This window comes from Lynx canadensis, chromosome E1 (genome assembly GCF_007474595.2).
Source record: "Lynx canadensis isolate LIC74 chromosome E1, mLynCan4.pri.v2, whole genome shotgun sequence".
NCBI lineage: Eukaryota > Metazoa > Chordata > Mammalia > Carnivora > Felidae > Lynx > Lynx canadensis.
The window spans coordinates 46,123,010-46,145,655 of record NC_044316.2 but is presented as its reverse complement, the minus strand read 5'-3'; the positions used below and the strand labels follow the sequence as shown (position 1 = coordinate 46,145,655).

General features: G+C 37.3%; 1 protein-coding gene across 1 annotated transcript in view; it reads left to right on the top strand.

The window, feature by feature from the left end:
- Positions 1-22,646, top strand: part of SMURF2 (SMAD specific E3 ubiquitin protein ligase 2) — a 120,596-nt gene that overhangs the window by 82,752 nt on the left and 15,198 nt on the right. Inside the window, exons 6-11 of the mRNA XM_030296222.1 lie at positions 4,438-4,522; positions 6,552-6,635; positions 9,406-9,608; positions 11,943-12,027; positions 16,718-16,876; positions 21,560-21,755. Of these exons, the coding sequence (XP_030152082.1) occupies positions 4,438-4,522; positions 6,552-6,635; positions 9,406-9,608; positions 11,943-12,027; positions 16,718-16,876; positions 21,560-21,755 (812 nt within the window). The remainder of the gene's footprint in view (positions 1-4,437; positions 4,523-6,551; positions 6,636-9,405; positions 9,609-11,942; positions 12,028-16,717; positions 16,877-21,559; positions 21,756-22,646) is intronic.

Sequence of the window (22,646 nt, the reverse complement as noted above, 5' to 3'; positions counted from 1 at the left end):
CTTAAATTAAATGAGTCACATAAAATATTTCCAACAGTGGATCCAGGTTCCTGGCTACCTTAATTTAAAAAATTATTTAAAAAAACCTCTTCAAACTATGAATAATATAAAAAAAAAAAAAATAGAGGCTCCTAATGTAAAGAACTATTGATCCCTTAGGCATTCATTTAAAGTATGCGAATATATGGTAGCACACTAAGATAAACTTTTACAGATGATCTGAAAGTTTTCTAAAAATAATCCTTAAACTGGTTTTTGATAAGAATATTCTATTGAACTTTGTTTAATGCTTTACAGTTTTATAATAATTGTGCTAATTGGAAAAAAAAATGAAGGATAGTATAGCACTGATTGAAAAAGGGGAGAAGCTATTACTTTACTCATAAGGTCTGTCTTGAATTGATTCAGAGGAAGGGCTTAAAGGTAAAACTTTCTGAGACCTAAGAATTGATGGATTGAGCTTTGATCAAGATACATAGTGTGGTAGGGGTGCCTGAGTAGCTCAGTCAGTTAAGCGTCCAACTTTGGCTCAGGTCAGATCTCACGGCTCTTGGGTTCGAGCCCTGCCTCAGGCTCTCAGAGCTTGGAGCCTGCTTAGGATTCTGTCTCCCTCTCCCCCCCCCCACCCCCACCCCCGCTTGTGTTCTTTCTCTTTCAAAAATAAACATTAAAAAAAAAAAAGATACATCATGTGGTAGGACACTGAGATGGACTCCTTTGAGGCTTCTTAAAAACAATAAAATGCAAGTGGGATCCCACCACTTCACTACAGAGCAGAATTTAGGGTAAGTTGATTGCATTATGAACCTGTCAGAGGTTTCAGTTACTGAAGTTACTTTTGAAGGGCTTCATTTTCCCAGGAAATGAATTGGGTTCATAGTTAGTGAATTGCCAGAGTAGCGACCTAACAAAGCCCTGTTGTAGTTACCACAGGGAAGTATCTACACTGCAGCCTTATTGAGAATTCCTGTCATTCTTAGATTGAGAAGGGAGTAAAAAAAAACCTCAAAAATAAATGCTGGCATATAAAACTTTAAAGTAAGAACAATCACATTTAATTTGATTTCGCATGTCATATAATATTTGCCAACTAATGTCCAGTAGTAACAAAATAGTTTTACTAGGTGTAAATTGGCATTTATAAAAACAATCAGCTTTCCTTTGTCAGCAATTAGAAATATATCTATGGGGTATACTGTATAAAAAAGGAATGTTTCACTTTAAAATGTGTGCATGTATAGTTAAATTTGAAGCTTTTGTATGAATTTAGTTTTCATAGTAGAGATGAGTTGGACTCACACATTATGCTTCATGATCCTGCCATTTAAAAACAGAACGAGTTCCAGTTCTTGCTGAATTAGACCTTTGCAAATAATTATAGGGGTACCTGGGTGGCTCGTCTGTTAAGTATCCAACTCTTGATTTTGGCTCAGGTCATGATCTCATGGTTTGTGAGTTTAAGCCCTGTGTTGGGCTCTGTGCTGACAGTACAGTCTGCTTGGGATTCTCTCTCTCCCTCTCTTTCAGCCCCTCCCCTGCTCATGCTCTCTCTCTCCCCCTCTCAAAATAAACATTAAAAAAATAATTATATTCATAACACTTTTTGAGAAATGAAGAAAAGTATGCTAGAATACTAATTTTAAAAAATATATATCCCTTTCTAGTAATTTTATATACTTTTATGTGTGTATATTTTTTATGGTTTTGGTTCAGTGAATGTAAAATTTTTGTTTTCCTTCACTTACTGTAACCATTATTAGTATTCAAGGGGTGAATTATATCAATATATCAAAACTTGATTATTGGACGGTTAAGTCATTTTTTTGCTATTATAACATTGAAAGTTGTAAGCATTTTTGGACACTTAGCTTTATCCTTTTCTTGGAGTATTACCTTAGGAAAAGATATCCCAGAGGTGCCTGGGTGGCTCACTCTGTTGAGCGTCCGACTTTGGCTCAGGTCATGATCTCACAGCTAGTGAGTTCGGGTCCCGCATCGGGCTCTGTGCTGACAGCTGAGAGCCTGGAGCCTGCTTTGGAGTCTGTGTTTCCCTCTCTGCCCCTCTCCTGTTCATTATCTGTGTTTCAAAAAATAAAATGTTAAAAAAAAATCTACCAAATTGAGATGACTGATTCAAGTTTATAAATCTTTTCCCTGTTACGTTTAAAACTGTTACTCCGTGGGGCGCCTGGGTGGCGCAGTCGGTTAAGCGTCCGACTTCAGCCAGGTCACGATCTCGCGGTCCGTGAGTTCGAGCCCCGCGTCGGGCTCTGGGCTGATGGCTCAGAGCCTGGAGCCTGTTTCCGATTCTGTGTCTCCCTCTCTCTCTGCCCCTCCCCCGTTCATGCTCTGTCTCTCTCTGTCCCAAAAATAAATAAACGTTGAAAAAAAAAAATAAAAAAAATAAAATAAAAAAAATAAAATAAAACTGTTACTCCGTTCTTCCCATGTCTTGTGAAGTTTTTCTTTTTTTGTTATAATATAAAAATAGAGAAGATAAGGAACACCCATAATATGCCATCCTTGTTATTAGCTTGATGTATATACCTTTTCTGTTTTTTTTAAATGAGATTATACTGTGCAGAATTTTAAATAACCTGTTTTAATCTGTCCTAAACATCTTTTGTTGTTGCTGTTGTTGTTCATAGATTTATTTCTAAAGCATTTTTGAAAGAGTGGGTTTTTTTAATGTTTTTAAAATTTATATATTTTTTTATTTTGAGAGAGAGTGCAAGCTGGAGGGTGGGGGGTAGAGAGAAGAGACAGAATCCCAAGCAGGCTCTGCACTGTCAGCTTAGAGCCTGATGCGGGGCTTGATTCCGCGAACAATGAGATCATGACCTGAGCAAAAATCAAGAGCCAGACACTTAACTGACTGAGCCACCTAGGTCCCCCATTTCTATAGCATTTTTAGTGTTGTATAGTAGTCCATGGTGGGCAAATAATTAATGTAGCCAGTCAATTATTGCTGTTTATTTAGATTGTTTCTGATGTTTTAGTGCTAATGAACAGCGCTCTTATAAACATAGTACTTCTATGACTCCTTATATCGCTAGAATTAGACCATTTAAAAACACAAACCTAGAAATTGCTTAGGTGTCTTGTAATATAGCATTCTGGAGCTGAAGCTCATGAAATCCTTAATTTTGAGCCTTAATATTATTCTAAACAATGCTAATGAGAAAATACATAGTTTTTACAGTGATTATATATTGGTAAGCATTTCAGTTAGCTTTTCTGTATAAAAACTGGTTAATGTTTTCTAGTACAACTTTCATATAACATTTTGCTTATATTCACTGAAGAGAGGTGTATTACCATGTTGTCACCTATAAATGATACTCATATAAAGGAGTGATGTGTTGAACTTTCTGATTTTTCAAAAGTTTTACAGAACTGGATGATTTTAGAATTTTGAGATCCTTCCTAGAATGAAGGGTCTTAAAATATCATACTTTATGTAGTAACTATTTAGGAAGTTAGGTTATAGTTGGGGTACCGGGTGGCTCAGTCAGTTAAGCATCTGACTTCGGCTCAGGTCATGATCTCACAGTTCATGAGTTCGAGCCCCACATTGGGCTCTGCGCTGATGGTGCAGAGCCTGCTTGGGATTCCCTCCCCTCGCCCTTCCCCCCGCCCCTCTTTCTCTCTCTCTCTCTGCCCCTCCCACCCCCTTGTATGAGTGCTCTTTCTTTTTCTCTCTCTCAAAAGAAATAGACGTTAAAAAAAAAAAAAGTTTGGTTATAGTCAAATTTGCCTGTTCCTTTCTATCTTTGAGGAGAATTACCAAAAGTAGAATTAAAGAATATTAAAGCAGCAAGGAAGGACTTCAGGCTTATCAGTTAGCCTAGCTTCCTCATTATTTAGATTGGGATTATGTAAACTTTTAGGATTTTAAGTGTTTTGTTCAAGGTCACAGTGCTAAACTAGGTATTAGAGCCTGGTCTAGAGTTTACGTCTCTTGCTTCCAAATTTATAGTGGTAGTTTTACACCACACTAGATACTGATGTAGGGTTTTGACTTATGGAATCTAAGTGTTGCCCTGTTGCCAGAATCTGGTGTGTTTTGTTAAGTATTTTAAAGATGGGTCAAGAATTAAACCCAAATTGATACGAACTTTTCCAGTTCTTCTGTATGTGAATATACCTTTAATGCCTCTCCTAAGTATAGTAGGAGGCTTGCATTGCCCCATTATAATGGGCAGAAAGGATTTAGACTCCCCTCCATGAACATGATAAAGCATAGAAAATCATAAAATTCTAATATCACTCCTAAAGGGAAACATCTCATGGAAAAAGAAAATATAGAATTTATTAGAAGCTAAAGAATCCATTCTAAAGTATTAAGATAAGCCAAATGTCTTTAAAGATACATATTTTAAGTTGTAGAAAATCTTTCTAGTAATTATTCTTAGTAATTTTTTTGTTGTGTTATAGTAAGCCTTCAGTCCAGAGACCGGATAGGCACAGGAGGACAAGTTGTGGACTGCAGTCGTTTATTTGATAATGATTTACCAGATGGGTAAGCTGAAATCATTAGAGAAATGTGTTGATAATGTCCTTCAAATAATGACAAATAAGTTGACATTTATTGTATACTTTAGAAATTTGCTGATCAGTTCCAGAATCTAGATTTTCCTTGTACTTGGAAAATTAGCAAGGAAACTTGTCAAGTCAAATTTATAAAATAAACCATGAATTAAATGTGTTACATTTATTTTTTAAGAGTTTTGACTAGGAGACCATCAAATTTCTTGACAGATATCTCTGTCTTGTAAATACTATGTATTTAAAAGAACAACTTTTTTGCATGATTAAATTATTCAAAACAGGGCATATAAATGCTGAATCTGAGACATAACTCCATTTAGAGGGATGGAATAGAGATTTGTGGAGTAAAAATGACAAAAACATAGGAACATTTGTTGAGTATGTGTGTGTCAGATACTGTTGTAAGCATTTTATGTCAGACATTAGATCATTTAACTCACATGCATGTGATTCTGGAATTAGACCATCCGGATTCCAGTCCTTCCTCTTCTGTTTACAAGCTTTATGGATTTAATCAGTTCATTTAACTTCTGTGAGCATTGGTTTATATTTACTTCTAGAAGAGGATGGTGATAATAGTGTATATGCCATAAATTGTGAGGATTAAATGAGATCATTCGTATAAAGCACTTAGCACAATGTTTGCATATAGTAAGTGCTTAATATATAGTAATATATTTTATATTATAAATATATATAATATTAAGATAATATATATAAATGATCAGCTACTGTTATTACTCCTGCCACTACTGTTGTTACCCTCATTCATTCCACAGATTAAAAACACTGGGTCAGAGAAGTTAAGTAAACTTGCCTTAAAGGCCACATAGTGGATGGTAGACTGGAACACAGACTTAATTAAGCCTTGATTCCACATCTCATGCTTTTGATCACTGCTTTCTCTGTTTGATACTAGTGCTGACACTGTCTGACTTCATTTTTAACTTGAATGAGGTGTAGTTTACGTACAGTGAATTATTTCAAGTATATAATTGGTTGAGTTTTGACTTCAATTATTTTTGATATGGAATTTTACATCCAAGTCAGGGTATTTGCTCACTTTGTTTAAATTCTTAAAAATTGCCATAATTTAATTCTATTTATACCTCACTTTAGCTCCTTGATCTATATGTTAACTTTTGTGGATGGGATGTAGATTTTGGTAATTTTGAAGGGCAAGTTTGGGACGAAATAACTAAACAGTGTTAAGAGATTACAACAATGCAAGGCTTATTTTTCTAAGCTTTTGGTTCTTTATCGTACTTTTTTTCCCATTTGTTTTTATGATGTATCCTTTAAAAACTTGGTGTACATTTTATAATACAGTCGTACATACGTATAATTTACAAATTAATTGATAAATAATACTCCAGTACTGTATTCTGATTGTAATCACAGGAAAAGACCTCTTAGCATTTCTTTATTTCCTGGTTTTTATGGCCTCTAAACCTCTGCTTGGGTTTCGGTGGAAGTATTAATATTATTACATTTCTGTGGTCATTTGCCCTTTTTTTTTTATTGTTGTTACATGCATTAAAAAGTTATTGAGGAGGAAGTACCAATCTTTTTAAAAAACTAATTTGGGTAGGCTAAATGTTTTAAAAAGCTTTTATATGCTTTAATGTTAGATTTAATTTTAAAAATTAGATGTGATTTTTTAGTATGGCATTTTTTTTTTTTTTTTTTTTTGCCACTAAATTCTGAAGAAATAGTGTAATTTAGTTGAGCCTTAATGACATTATTGAAAAATTCTGAGTTTGGCTGATGGAGAATGTTAGGCACACCTCAGTGTAAATATTGTAGAAGTTTCAGAATTCCAGAAGATACAGTGTACATTTTAAAAATAAGTTGAAAAACATTCCTGTATTCTGTGTAATGATTTTCAGTTTGTCATTCCTGATTTATAACAGCAGATGTCTTCCTGGCTCGGTTATTGCCTTAAAAACATTCTGTATCCACCTTCTTATTAATGCCTTATCTCTCAATTTTTATTTAAGCTGGGAAGAAAGGCGAACTGCCTCTGGAAGAATCCAGTATCTAAACCACATAACAAGAACTACACAGTGGGAACGCCCAACACGGTAAGAACATACAAATATCTTTCCCTGGTTGTGCTGTTTGCCTTCCTGAAGTTGTCACTTTCTGTTTATCTGTCAGTCTTACCAGATTTCCTTTCTTGGTTTATACTGCTCAAGATCAGTAGATCTTACAGCGAGTGCCATTATTATTTTTTTTTTTAATTTTTTAACGTTTATTTATTTTTAAGAGAGAGACAGAGTGTGAGCAGGGGAGGGGCAGAGAGAGAGGGAGACGCAGAATCTGAAGCACGCTCCAGGCTCTGAGCTGTCAGCACAGAGCCCGACGTGGGGCTTGAACCCACAAACTGTGAGATCATGACCTGAGCTGAAGTCAGACGCTTCACCGACTGAGCCACCTGGGCACCCCTAGCAAGTGCCATTATTATTTTCAAAAAGTAATTTTTTTTTTTTTTAATTTTTTTTTCAACGTTTATTTATTTTTGGGACAGAGAGAGACAGAGCATGAACGGGGGAGGGGCAGAGAGAGAGGGAGACACAGAATCGGAAACAGGCTCCAGGCTCTGAGCCATCAGCCCAGAGCCTGACGCGGGGCTCGAACTCACGGACCGCGAGATCGTGACCTGGCTGAAGTCGGACGCTTAACCGACTGCGCCACCCAGGCGCCCCCAAAAAGTAATTTTTGATGAAGGTTGTTTAGCAAGTCATCCTGTTATTGCAGCTCTAGGGCCTGTGAAGGTAATTAGTAAGTATTGATTAAATAAGTTAACCGAATAAATTGAGAAGCCATCTCATTTCTGGGACTGTTAAAATTTTTTTTGAGTCTGTTATTGAATGGCTATAAGAGAATATATATACCGGATCTTCATTTGTTCAGTCATGTAGGGGTACGATTATATCATTATATTACATCTAGTAAGGTCTGTGATCAAGATAAGAATGCAGATGCTCTGAGACCATATGGAGGGCCCCTTAACTTAGAGCGGGGAGCAAGGGGATGGTAGAAATTGCAAAGGAAAACTCTGAAGGAGGGGAATTTCTGAACTAAATCCTGAAGAATGTTCGAATTTTACCAGGTGAGGGGAAGGCGGTGAAGAGTGTTCAGAATGGTGGTAACCGTGATCACTCAGTTCACCAAATGGTTCTATGCCAGGCACTGTGCTCATCATTTGCTCTGTTAACAGGGAACGAGGCCGAACAGCCTTCATGGAGCTTAATGTGTAGAGACATGAGGAAGTAAGAGAATTTTTGGAAATTCCAAGAAAGTACTTTTTAAAGTAACTGATAATGAATAGGATAAGTGGCTGAATTTCCTTTTTTGCTTTAAAAGTCAGAACAGAGTTTATTTGCCACTTCTAGTCAGTGTTTGTTTAGCCCTCCACCCCCTTTTCCTAAGCAGGTCTGGCACCAGACATAGATCATCAAATGGTTCTCTAAGTTATACCCACTTTTATTTATTGGGGATTAATTGCCGAACTCATTAAATCACAGTTTTCCCTATTATATTATGATTCTCAGGTAAAAGCTTAGCTCACGTTGGCATTTTAAAAGATACTTGAGAGTTGTATTTCTAGTATTAAACTGCCAAGGATTTTACTGAAGTCCAAGAACCTTTTTATTGTATCTGAGTGTAAATGAATGTGTACCTGTGTCAGTGCTTTAGTGAAGTCCATTTCGTTCTAACTCCTTTAACTGATGAAATTCACTTTAATTTCCACCAGTATAAAGTTGATTGTGGTTGTAAATGTTAGTTTAAAAATTAACTCTTGGGGCACCTGGCTGGCTTAGTTGGTTAAGTGTCTGCCTTTGGCTCAGGTCATGATCTCACGGTTTGTGGGTTCGAACCCTGTGTCAGGGTCTGTGCTGACAGCTCAGAGCCTGGAGCCTGTTTCAGGTTCTGTGTCTCCCTCCCTCTCTGCCCCTCCCCTGCTCATGCTCTCTATCAAAAATAAATAAACATTGAAAAAAAAATTAACTCTTGATTATCCTCTTACATTTTGGATTACCTACCAGTATACTGGAAGTTCTTTGAAGAGTCACATCATCATCTTTATTCAGTGTGTGTGTGTGTGTGTGTGTGTGTGTGTGTGTATGCCAAGCACTGTTCCAGGTACAGAGGGTATATATAGTGGGAAATGAACCAGGCAGACTTTCTTCTCTCAGTAAATATTCTAGTAAGGGAAAACAAGGGTACAGATTAAAAAAAAAAAGTGTCAAATAATTGCTATGCTGAGAAACTAGGGTGATGTACTTACCAAATGCCTGGGTGACTACTTTAGGATTGAAGGTCAGGAAAGACCTCTCAGACATTTAAGCTTAAGCTATGATTTGAATGACAAGGAGGAGCCTGTCTGGCCTAGGGAGAATAAGAGAAAAAAGCTTTTGAGGTGGGAGGAAGAGCTCCTTTCCAGTACTAAAGGTAAACTGATCTTGGCAAGTTCAGGGAACAGGAGGAATGTGCAGAAGTGGAGTGAGAGAAAGGTGGGAAGTCAGATCTGAGAGGCAGGCCGAGGCTAAGTCAGGTAATGCTTTGTAAACTAGTACTCACATCTGTGAATATATGTGGATTTTGTATACAATGTAATTAAAATCAATATAAAATGATTTCAATAAATAACTGACCGTCTGCTTTATCATATGAGTTTGTACTTAGAGGTGTCAGGTTTACTTTGATTCAGAGTTCTTGAAATCATTCTATTTGCATTGATCACTCCATTTCCTTGTGATTGTCCCTGCAATACATACATCGTCTAGAGAACTCTACTTTCGATATCGCACTTGAGTAACTTTTTTTTCCCCTGTTACTTTTCAATAGACCAGCATCTGAATATTCTAGTCCCGGCAGACCTCTTAGCTGCTTTGTTGATGAGAACACTCCAATTAGTGGAACAAATGGTGCAACATGTGGACAGTCTTCGGATCCCAGACTGGCCGAGAGGAGAGTCCGGTCACAACGACATAGAAATTACATGAGCAGGACACATTTACATACTCCTCCAGACCTACCAGAAGGCTATGGTATGACTAGCAGAGGAAAAAATAAAGTGTGATTTACTGATTTCAGCTTGCTAAGAAAGCCAGAAAATCAGCCGTAAAGAAGTTATTAATCTGGGTTTAGGGATTCAGCATGAAAATAAATGTGTAAAACCTCCCAATCTGAAAAGTCTTTGAAGTGGTAGCGGTCGGCCCGCCCAGCGGTTTGACTTGGGCTAGTCATTTAACCTCAACCCTTTGGCACTTATTTTATAAAGACATGAGGTGAGTGACACCTCTCCTGGTCACAAAGCTATTGCTAAGAGTACACGGAACAATGTGAGATTACTTTGCCAATAGGCACGATGTAAAGGTAAAATGGTAGAGTTATCGATGATGATAATCTGAAGGCAGACCCACAGTGTAATTTTCTAGACCTGCATATTTAGAAGTGACTTCAAAAGCGTATTTCTGACAGTATCTGTATATTTGTGTTGTCTATAATTTTGGATCATCTGAATGATTTGGCTTCGTGTTGTAAATGACTTAGTCACTTCTATGTTTGTATAAAATTATTATAATCTTATATAATTTCCTAAATTGTAGAATTTCACATGGAAGATGACTTGAATCTTCTAGTTGAGTACAGAACTTTCTAAATTAGTCACAACTTGTGAATGCTCTTGTAGATACTATGAACTTGTCTTTTCCTTTCTTGCTCAAAGTTAACCAAAGGAATTACATCCTCGCCCTCTCAACTGCCTGCAGATAAACCATTCTGGGCTGATGGTGACACCTAATGACCAACATTGGGAATCGCCTGATCTAACTTGTATTTTCTTTTTCCTCTACAGTATGTTGTAAACTGTTCTGCAAATGCAGAATTCTAGCTTTATTTTTTAAATATATTTTAACTCTTTAGTTAAAAAAACCCAATTTGTCCATTAATTGTGCTGTGCTGCACAGTTTAATGACCCAGGTAGCACAGTGATGAGAGCATGGACTTGGGAGACAGACCTGGGTTTATATCCTGGCTTTGCCACATGTTAGTTGTGTGACACTGGGCACATTAATTTCTCTGAGCCTCAATTTATCTTCCACAGAATGGGGAAATTGATAGTCCCAACCATGTAGGTTCGTTGCAAGAGAGGAGGGGTGATTTCATGTGAAGTGCCTGACACAAGGTCCAGCATAGAAAGCACTTAGTAAACTCTGGCTGTTATTAATGTTCAGACCCTAGAATAAAGTATCTTCTGTCATTTCTCTGTAATTGAGATTATAAGGCAAGCTGTTGGGAGTGGGGTGGTTATATTTTTATTTTACTTGTGTGATTTGAATTAAAAACAAATTTTGTACACCTGAAACCTAGGAGTAAAGTGGGCGCCAGGGCTGAAGTTTTTGCAGCTGTCATCTATCACCAATTTTAGACATTTTTATGTTTATAATTTTAAGAAGCATAAACTTTAAATTGATTGACTTTATTGTAGGCTTATAAACAAAGGCATACTGATAAATATTAGTAGTTTCACCATTTCATATGTTAGAATTTTTCATTAGATTTTGTTTAAAGACAAGTGGTTCTGTTGCTTAAAAACACAAATAGACTAAAAACCACTGTTGAAGAAACTCTTCAGCAGATACCTCCTCTTTGCCTGACTTCCTTATTCTCTTCCCGAGAGCTCGGAGTTCATTTCGCCTTTGACCTTTTTCTCCCCAGAATGCATGCCTGTTCTTTTAGTCCTTCTTTTTCCAGCTTGCTTATTTTTGTATCTTTGTCTGTTTTTGACTATAGAGTGTCTCTCCTAGTGGAGTATTCCATCTTTTTGCCTTTGTTTGAGTCTAAATAGAATCTTGAGAATATACCTCTCTCAAGAAAAGAAAATACATAAGTTTTGGTATAAAATTAGGAATAATAAACAACTATTCCCAGCCTGCAAACCCTTTGAAAGCTTTTGCAAGTCCTGTCAGCATCTCCCACAGTTGGTTAGGCTCTTCCTCTGAGCTTTCTTTTGTTCCCCTCAGGCTCCACTTTAAGAAAAATAAAAGATCATTTCTCATGTTTGTTTTGTTTAAATATTGGTACTGTGACAATCTTGTTTTCTGTTTTCCATAGCAACATGTTTAGTATTTGAGCCACGTTGTAAATTTGTTGGCTTTTAGTTAGCTGGCCTCTGGCTCTCATCACCATTTATAAGGTTGTTTTCCAGGAGAAGATGTATTGAGTTGAGAAAAAAAATGATTTATAAAGCACTTTTTTTTTTGGTAATACAGTAAATTGGTAATTTGGAGAATTTATTAATATCATTCTAGTATCTATAGCTGTCTTTGATTTGGACTTTCTGAATATGTTTTTATTATTAGTGTTTCTTAATTTTACAGAGCAGAGGACAACACAGCAAGGTCAGGTGTATTTCTTACATACTCAGACCGGTGTGAGCACGTGGCATGATCCAAGAGTGCCTAGGTAAGAATATATCCAAACACTCTTCACACCACTGGATCCCTGTTTTACCTGGGATTTCTTTGATTATTTAATTTTCAATTTAAAATGGTTTATGTAAAAGGCTGTTTGTGACAGTCGTTTCAGGTAACATTTAGTGGAAAGCCTTTCCTGTTTCTCTGGAGTCCCACCCCAGTGCCCTGCCCCTAACCAGCCCCCAGTCCTTCTACCCTCTCACCCTGAAAAAAAATCAGGTTGAAAACATGGGTCTTTGTGAGTTTGAAAATTGACCTGGAGAATAACATAAACCTTAAAATTATACACCCCCCTCCTTTTTTTTTTAAAGGGTAGCATATTGATATTTTTATTTCTGGTTATGCTTTTTAAATTTATTTTTTATTTTTTTAACATGTTTATGTTTGAGAGAGAGACACAGCACGAGTGGGGGAGGGGCAGAGAGGGAGAGAGAGACACAGAATCCAAAGCAGGCAGGCTCTGAGCTGTCAGCACAGAGCCTTATGTGGGGCTCAAACTCATGAACTGAGAGATCACGACCTGAGCCGAAGTCAGATGCTTAACCTGCTGAGCCACCCATGTGACCCTGGTTAGGCTTTTTTAAAAAAGGTTTATTTAATTTAACCTAATATGAGAATATTCAGTGTTCTCTTATGTATTCCTTAATCAACTTTTGTTTTAATGTATAAAGGAAATAACCTAAATTATATTAAAAAAATTTTTTTAATGTTTATTTTTGAGAGAGAGGCAGAGTGCGAATTGGGGAGGGGCAGAGAGAGAGAGAAACAGAATCCAAAGCAATCTCCAGGCTCTGAACTGTCAGCACAAAGCCTGATGCAGGACTGGGACTCATGAACCATGAGATCATGACCTGAGCCAAAATTGGATGCTTAACTGACTGAACCACCCAGGCGCCCCTTATTTATTTATTTACTTAAAACTTTTGTCCTTTTTTTTTTCTTTTTTTTTTTTTTTTGGTATCAATTGGTACTATCGTGATTTTTCTTTTTTAATCTGTTAATATGACCGATTACATGGATAAGTTTTCAAATATTGAACCATTCTTGCACCCTTGAAATAAACCTCACTTGGTCATGGTGTCTCATGAATTAAATTTCTTTTAAATACCAGAACTTGGACATTTAAACTGTAGGCATTGTTGAATGCATTTACTAACCAAAATGTGAGCTATCTTTTAACTAAGAAGATGGAATGACACACAAATCGATTTAGTAATTTAACATAACTTTTGGTATATCTTAGTATCAAATAATAAGTTTTCAAACACTATTTAGCTCTCAAAGGAGCTATTATTTTCTAATGAACAGATGCAAAGTGTCAGGTAGTTCAGCTGAAACTGCAGAAAAGTTGAGTTCTAAATTCTAAATCAGCTTGATAAGCTGCGCATACACTTTTGTGAGATGAAGATATTTTATATTTTAAGTGCAGCATTCCCCTTCTCCCAAAAGACCTATGAAGGGGTCAGGAGATCTTTTTCTGCCTAAAGCTTGTACTCAGAGCTCTACTTGTCAAGCAGTCATGTATTTGAATCAAAAACAGATGTGACAAGCTGATGTTGGATTGCTTTGATACTCTGTATTTACAGTTGACCCTTGAACAATGCAGGGGTTAGGGGCACCGACCACCCGCACAGTTGAAAATCTGTGTGTGACTTCTGACTCTCCCAAAACTTTGCTAATAGCCCACTGTTGACTATAAGCCTTAACGATAGATTAACACATATTTTGTGTGCTATTTAAAGTAAGCTACAGAAAAAATGTTAAGGAAATCATAGGGAAGGGAAAACACTTTATAGTAAGTACTGTACTGTAAAAAATCTGCATATGAGTGGAGCTGCACACTGTAAACCTGTATTATTCAACGGTTAACTGGTATTTATAAATGAAGCTATTCTAATGTAAATGTTTTACTTTGTGATACAGCTTAATTAGAATCTTTCAAGGTGGCAACCAAGGAATGTGTTTTATCATTAATTATTCTATCAAGGTTGTCATTTCTGTGTCTTGATGATAAAAACTGTTTAAAAAAATAGTGGGGAAGAAATTTTTGTTTTGTTAATAAGCTCACTGAAAAGAAATCCAAGGGCCTAACTTTGAGAAACAAGAGTTTTGTTATGTAACTTATGAAAAGAAGTGTTTTGGAGTGTGTGTATACAATTGTAGGTCAATAATGAGCTTTTCTATAAAGTTATTTAAAATCATTGGCAGGAAATGTATAGAAGAAAAATGATTGTGTTTTTTTTAACTAAATTATTTATAGTGAGAAAGTTGATCTTTTGAGTTATCTGTTGAAAGAAAAGTGTGGAAGCTGGCATCAGAAGTTGAGAGAGATTTTGTTACCAGTGTTGGTAATGTTTCTTATTCCTAAGGAAACGTCAGTTTTTCATTAACGAGTAAAGGGTTTCTATAAAGGTTTGAGAATATTTTGAGTATTGAATAATGACTTTATAAAATAGTGCTCTGGGTTATTTTTCTTTAGTTTCTGTGTTCTAAATTGTTAACCCTAAAAATGTGTATCATGTCTTTTGGAGGATCCTTTAAGTAAATATGCCTTTTGTGTGGAGAATCTTGTATCAAAGCAGATTATTATTATTTAGGTCGTTTATTTAGGTTATATTAAAAAACCTGTTCAAAGACATTTATAAAGTAGTATAACTCAGACACTTTTATTTAAAGGTACCCAGTAAACTTATATTTATCTGAGAAGTCCCATTTCATCATCTTTGGCGTTTCCCTTTAACACAGTGACGAATGCCTTGTTGTTCATTACTCTGCACACGATGTAGTCTTGCAGTCCAGATCGGTATTTTTATGGCTGCATAACATTCCATTTTTCTTTAATCATCTCCCAATTGGACATAAAGATTGCTCCCAGTTAGCCTCCTTTTCTTTTAATCCATTCTTTAGAGCTCTTCCACGTATGACTATGAATTTATAAAATTCTGAATAAAATGATAATTTTCACTTTATGTCATTTGGTTTTATAAACCAAATTCTGCATTATATCAAAAGAATTATTCATTCTTTGATTTTAGTAATCACTTTTCATTTCTAAAAATTCTGTTAAAAAAAATCCATGTGTTTAATTGTTCCTTTTTTAAGTTTATTTTTTTTGAGAGAGAGAGAGAGAGAGTGTGGGAGAGGGGCAGAGAGAGAGAGAGAATCCTAAGCAGGCCCTGTGTGGTTAGCATGGAGCCCGACACGGGGCTCAATCTCACGAATGTGAGATTATGACCTGAGTGGGAATCTAGTCGGATGCTTAACTGACAGCCGCCGAGCCGCCCCACCCAATTTTATAAAATTATTACTAAACGTTGCATAGCCTAGCCATTCTGTTTGATGTAATTTTGTGGTTTATCGTTCCCACTCACTCTTAATCATCATGTCTTCTTTCAGGAGTATGTGGTGCTCTTGGTGAGTTTGTTTGATCTTAAGTGGTTGGAGGTCTGTGGACCTAAAGTGGGAAATGAGGAAGTTTTCCTGGACTCATTTCATCTTCCTTTTGAGTTCTCAGTGTAGTAGGGAAGTTCCAGATTTCCTTTTCCAAACTTGCTGCTGGCCTGGGGCTGAATTTCCCAGTTAACTACTCTCTGACAGCTCCGCCCCCAGCTGATGGCACCAGCTCCAGCTCGGCACTTTTTTTTTTTTTTTTTAATTTGAGGAGGATCCTTGAAACTTTTCCTCCTCTTTGGAGACTGGCGTTGTTTTTTTCTAAGCTTCAGTTTGTAGCAGAAGAGTCTCTTGGAGCACCTGTAAGCACAAGTCAGATCACTGTTGCCACAAATCTATGGGTGCTTATGTGTGTCTGCCATTATGTTTCACCATGACCAAGAAGAGGTTATTTCAGGAAAAATCTTTTTCTAGTTTAACTTTTAAAACACGATTTTGATGAGATTTATCAGTATAATTATCTGTTACAGTTTAAGTTTACATTAGACACGTTTTTATCTTACTCTTTAAGGTCCTGTGAATCTTTGTTTACATACAGTAGTATTTTAAGAATGTGCGGTACAGTAACAATGGTCTTTGATTCATTAAAAGCCTTTCTGCTTTTTCTTACTGTATCAGTAAGCATTAGAGCATTCTTCCCTGGGTGTCTTAAACAGGTTCTTCATTCACTAGCTTTATAGCTTTCAAAATTCCCAGTGGAGCAGTTTTCCCTTAAAATATACACTGTGATTATTTTCAGGATCTGTAAATTAAATAACATTTCCAGTTTTGCTTTGTTAGAAATTAATATGGAATAAACATTTATTTATACAAATTTGATGGTGCAATAAAGAAAAATAATTGAAGGGAGAGTTTAGAGAACATTTCATTCCTTATGTCACTGACATTTGTAAAACAATATTTTGTCAGACAAGTATTGAAGTACAGTTTATGTTGGCAAATGTTGTGATTGCTTTTATATTAATTTGAAATCTGTATTACATTAAGGCCCAGGAATGAACTTACTAAAAATGGAGGCTATGTGATAAGTTCCTGAGCCATTTATGAATTGGGTTTTGAATATGCAAGTTTGTTAAACCATTGGGAATTAAAGGTTCTAGCTGGACATCTCAGGTTTCTGGAACAATACGTTTTCTCAGACTTCATGGAATTGTTCTGTGTCATTTACACTTGCTTGGCTCAGTAGGCCCAGCAATGAGGTATTTTTTATTTTATATTTGTTTTTGCAGGGATCTTAGCAACATCAATTGTGAAGAGCTTGGTCCATTGCCTCCTGGATGGGAGATCCGTAATACTGCAACAGGCAGAGTTTATTTCGTTGACCATAACAACAGAACAACACAATTTACAGATCCTCGGCTCTCTGCTAACTTGCATTTAGTTTTAAAGTAAGTTTTTGAAACAATACATGTTAAAATGCAAGCCTGAACAAGAGAAGACTGAAAATGCTTTTTGTAATGTGATAGAATATTGCTCTCTCCGGTTGTAAGTTACTTTTGTTGGACAAAATTTTGAGACTATGACAAGTTCTACTCTGATACAGAAACATTTTAAGCCCACTGTACCTAAGTAGCCCACTGCACTTAAGTAGGAACCTGTTCGGAAGCATTAAGGAAAGGGTGTGTATCAAAGGTGCTTATAGCACACTTGAAGAGACAGGATGCTTTCTAGGGGTGATGTTTTTTATCTTTCCCCTGAGTACATCAGACGTAGCTCCAGGATAGCTGGATCCATCCCAGAGGTTTTTTATGTTTTTTTGTTAAAAATTTTTTAAAAGCTTATTTATTTATTTTAAGAGAAAGAGAGCATGCCACGAGCAGGGAAGGGGTAGAGAGAGGGAGAGAGAGAGAATCCCAAGCAGGCTCTGCACTGTCAATGTGGAGCCTGACATGGGGCTTGAACCCACAAACCCTCAGATCACAACCTGAGCTGAAGTCAAGAGTCAGCTGCTTAACCTGCTGAGCCACCCAGGCGCCCCCATCCCAGGTATTTTTTTTAATCACCCTTATTGAAATGTAATCGACATACAATAAACTGTGTATTTAAAGTGTTCCATTTAAGTTTTGACATATTATACGCCTACGAAACCATCACCACAATGTAGATTGTGAACATATCTATCACCCCCCAAAATTCCCTCTTGCTTCTTAAGTCCTCCTGTACGGCTGCCATAACAAAATATCGCACACTGGGTGGTTTAAAACAACAGAAATGGGTTCTCCCACAGTCTGGAGGCCAGAAGTGTAGGATCAAGTTCTCCTCAGGGCTGGTCCCCTGTGGAGGCTCTGAAGAAGAATCTGTTCAGTGACTCTCTCCTAGCTTCTGGTGGTTGCTGGAAAAACTTGCTGTTCCTCGGCTTGTAGACACATCATCTCCATCTTTGTCTTCGTCTTCACGTGGCCTCTTGTGATCTGTTTCCACACACAAAACCTCTGACTCCAAACGGGTTTTTCCCTCAAACCTATCAGTTCTCCAGCTCTCTGGACACCAGCTGGGTATACGATGAGTGAATTCAGTTCTGACACTACCTGTGGTTGGCGTCAGACCCCACAGGTTAAGGGCTCAGTCTCACAAGACCGTTCCCGCTTAAGACGCCAATCCCAAGTCCAAGGACTTCTCTGGTTCTTATTGACCCGCTGTAAATCGGGGAGTTCTCATGACTTCATTCTGGGGTTCAGTAATTTGCTAGAATGGTTGGCAGAACTCCTGGAGATACTTTATGTACCATTACCAGTTTATTATAAAGGATACAACTCGGAACCACCGAATGGAAGGGGTGCATAGGGCAAGGTGTGGTGCTGGGGGAGCCAAGAGCTTCCAGGCCTTCTCTGGGTGCTTCGTCCTCCCAGTGCCCAGTGCATTCACCAACCTGGGAGCTCTCTGCACACTGTCATTTAGGGGGTTTTATGGACATGTCATCACCTATGTGTGATCAGTTATTAACTCAGTCTCCAGCTCTCTCCTCTCCTCAGAGGTTGGGAGGATGAGGCTGAAAATTCCAGGCTTCTAATCAAGCTTTGATTTTTCTAGTGACCAGCACCCATTCTGAAGATATCTAGGGCCCCACTATAAGAGTCACCTCATTAAAACAAAAAATGCCCCTGGGGCGCCTGAGTGGCTCAGGTAAGCATCCGACTTCAGCTCAGGTCATGATCTCGCAGTTTGTGGGTTCGAGCCTGGAGCCTGCTTCAGATTCTGTGTCTCTCTCTCTTTCTCTCTGCCCCTTCCCTGCTTGTGCTCGCTTGCTCTCTCTTGCTCACTCGCTCTCTCAAAAATGAATAAACATTAAAAACAAAACAACAAACCAAAATTACCCAGGAAATTGTAAGGGATTTAGGAGCTGTGTGTCAAACTGGAGGCAAAGACCAAATATTAGAACAAAGGACACTCCTGTCATCTCTGCCACACCGGAAACTGAAAGGATTTTAGGAGTTGCATGTCAGGAACCAGGAATGCCAAAGTACATTTCTTATTCCACACCTTTTTGTGTGTCTGGATCCAAATTTCTCTCTTTTTGTAAGGATACCACTTGATTGCATTTAGGGCCACCCTGATGCAGTATGACCTCCTCTTAGTACATCTGCAGAGACTCTATATCTAGATAAGGTCACATTCACAGGCATCAAGGGTTGGACTTCAACACATCTTTTTGGACACAGTTCAGTCCACAACACACCCCATCTTCACCTAATCTCTGGTCTACTTTCTGTCACTGTATATTAGTATGAATTTTCTAGAGTGTTAGATAAATGGATTCCTGCAGTATGTAGTCTGTTTTGTTTCTTTTACCCAGCATAATTATTTGAGATTCATCTCTGATGTGCGTATAATTTATTTTCATTGCTAGATGGTATTCCATTGTATGGATATACCACAATTTATTTACCTCTTTCCTATTGATATTTGGATTATTCCCTCTTTTTGGTTATGACAAAACTATTATGGACATTTATGTGTAAGTCTTTGTATGGACATATGCTCTTCTCTAAGATAAATGAGCGCCTAGGAGTAGAACGGCTACATCATACGGTTTACGTTTAACTTAAAAGAAATGGCAGGTTGTTTTTCAGAGCTATTGTACCATTTGCCATTCCCTCCTGCAGCGGGTGAGGCTCTGTGTCCTTGCTAACATTTGGTGTGGTTCACCTTACCACTTGTAGATGTGTGGTGGCGCCCCCTCGTGGTTGTAATTTGCATTTCTCTAGTAACTAATGTGCATCTTCTCGTGCTTATTTGCCGTCTTTGTATCTTATTTGGTGAAATAGTTTGCCTCCTCTTTAAAAAAATTGAGTAGTTCATTAATTTTTTGAGTGTTTTGTGTTCTTTAGATACTTTAGAGTGCCAAAATACCAGATAAGTGCTTTGGAAAGATTTTCTTCTAGTCCATGACTTGTCTTTTCATTATCTGAACAGTATCTTTTGAAATTAAAAAAAAATTTTTTTTAATAGTTATTTTTGAGAGAGGGAGAGCAAGAATGTGATTTGGGGAGGGGCAGAGAGAGGGGATAGAGGATCCGAAGCTGTCTCTGTGCTGACAGCAGAGAGCCCATTGCGGGGCTCGAACCCATGAGGTCATGACCTGAGCCAAAGTCGTCCGACTTAACTGAGTTGGCACCCTTTTGAAATTTTGATGAAGTTCAGTTTATCCATTTGTTCTTTTATGGATTGTACTTCTGTTGTCATATCTAAGAAATCTTAGCCTAACATAGGTCATGAAAATTTTCTTCTGTGTTTCAAAAGTTTTATGGCTTTCAGTTTTACATGGAGGTCTGATTGATTTTGAATTTAATTTTTGTATGTGGTATGAGGTATACCCAAGTTTGTGGGTTTTTTTTGTTTTGTTTTGTTTTTGGCCTAGGATTAATACAGTTATTTAGGGAGTATCTTTAATACTCTGTTTTGCTTTTGTTTATATGTGTGTGTAAAAAACACCTTTCATGTTTATGAGAGTAGTAAATAGTGATTTGTGATTTTCATCAAAGCTGCATTTTCTTTGGGTAGATACATGTTTTAGGAATACAATTTGGCCTGGTACATAAGAACCACTGTTTGTAAAAAAAAAAAACAAAAATCGTTTCGGGTAATTTATTAGAAACCTTAAAGTTAATTTTGTTTGTTTTATTATGACTACCATTGCCCTTTACCTTTAAGTTAGGAGATGATGCTCCTATCTGTTGTGTGTAAAGTTAAACTCCAAGATGATTCAGTGCCTGCATGGATATCCATAGTGAATTATCAGACTTTTTATTTCCTGACAGCTTATTGGAATAAAGTAGTTCATTATATCATAAGGTTCTTTAAAAAAAAGTTCTTAGGTGTAACTTAGAATACTTTTGCCGGGAGAATAAAAATATCTCTAGGTAATGTGTGCCTTTTTTGAAAGTATTCTATTTCTGCTCTACTTGGGAGATTATTTTCTTGTATTTGTAGTAAACCATGTATGTGCACACTTAGAAGTCACTTTAGTACAACAGTGTGAATGTACTTAATGCCACTGACTATATTAAAAAGAGGTTAATACAGTAAATTTTATGTGTTGATTATTTTACCACAATAAAAAGAAAGAGTAGTCACTTTGTAAAGCGTTTAGACTTGCTTGTAATGTGCTCATTTCTCTGTGCCAGTAACTTACACGTGACTTTCCACATTCTTGTGGTCTAGACTTAGCACGTATAGGAAAGGGGACTCCTGCCAAACTGCCAGCTCCAACTGTTTGTCTCTCTCAGAGAGACAGACTCGAGATAACAGGCACAGCGTTTGGCATACGCCTGAATTTTAAAATGGCTGATGGTAAAGTATGCAGAAAAAAATGGAGATGGCATTTGAGAAATTTGTTCTTAGCAGCTGTACAAAGCTGGATGGGTAAAACTCCATTATCCAATGCCATAAGTGTGTGTGGATTCCGAGACACAAACTTCGGAGCTCGTGTATTGTCATCACAAATGTCAAGCAAAGAATAGCGTAAGGACTGAAAATCGTACAGGCAGACTTGATTTATAGGATGATGTTCTTTTAAATGTATAACCGCAATCTCTTTCATTTCAAATAGTCACATTTCTGTTTCCTTTTAGTCGGCAGAACCAGTTGAAAGACCAACAGCAACAGCAGGTGGTATCGTTATGTCCCGATGATGCAGAGTGTCTGACAGTCCCACGGTACAAGCGAGACCTGGTTCAGAAGTTAAAAATTTTGCGGCAAGAACTTTCCCAACAACAGCCTCAGGCTGGTCATTGCCGCATTGAGGTTTCCAGGGAAGAGATTTTTGAGGTAAATGGATAAGTCTTATTGTAAAACAGAAAAAAATTACAGTGTTTCACTCTGTTTTCTAAGAATGCTTTCTGGAACTCCTATCTCTCAAGAATGGGAGAGTTTTTACTAATTTCTGTTTTCATTGTAGGGAATAAAGACAATAATATCAGAGATTTAGTATATAAGATAAACATTTAAATGGGATGAAGAGGGTGAAATATTCCAGTTGGTTCAGCTTAGTCTCTGCGTTGCAAATACTTGTTAATAAATTTTAGTATATGTATTTTTAAAGTAAGCTCTACACCCAGTAGGGGCAAACTCACAACCCCGAGATCAAGAGTCGCATGCTCATACCAACTGAGCCAGCCAGGTGCCCTTGCCCTGTTGATGGACTTTAAAAGACCGCAAATGGTATCCATCCCTTACCTTCTAATTCTTCCAAAAGATGAGGGACTCTTAAGTCAAAAAAATCATTTTAATTATTTTTGGACTACTTCCTTAATTTATTGAAAATCTTTCTTTCTAGTATATTCTTTTATCTTTGGACTTGATAGCCCTAGAGGTCCAGGGCAGAGGTTTCCCACTCAGGATTTGGGAGCAAAAGATGTTTGGGGATTTGATAACCCTCTTCCTAAAGGATGAACTTTTTTCTTTTGACTTTTTTTTTTTTAATTTTTCTTTTTGACATTTTTATTGTATTTGAGACTGAGCATGTGTGGGGGAGGGGCAGAGAGAGAAGGAGACACAGAATCTGAAGCAGGTTCCAGGCTCTGAGCTGTTAGCACAGAGCCCGACGATGTTTGAACTCACAAACAGTGAGGTCAGTGACCTGAGCTGAAGTTGGACACTTAACTGACTGAGCCACCCAGGTGCCCCTGAACTTTTTTCTATTGGAACAGTTCTGACCTT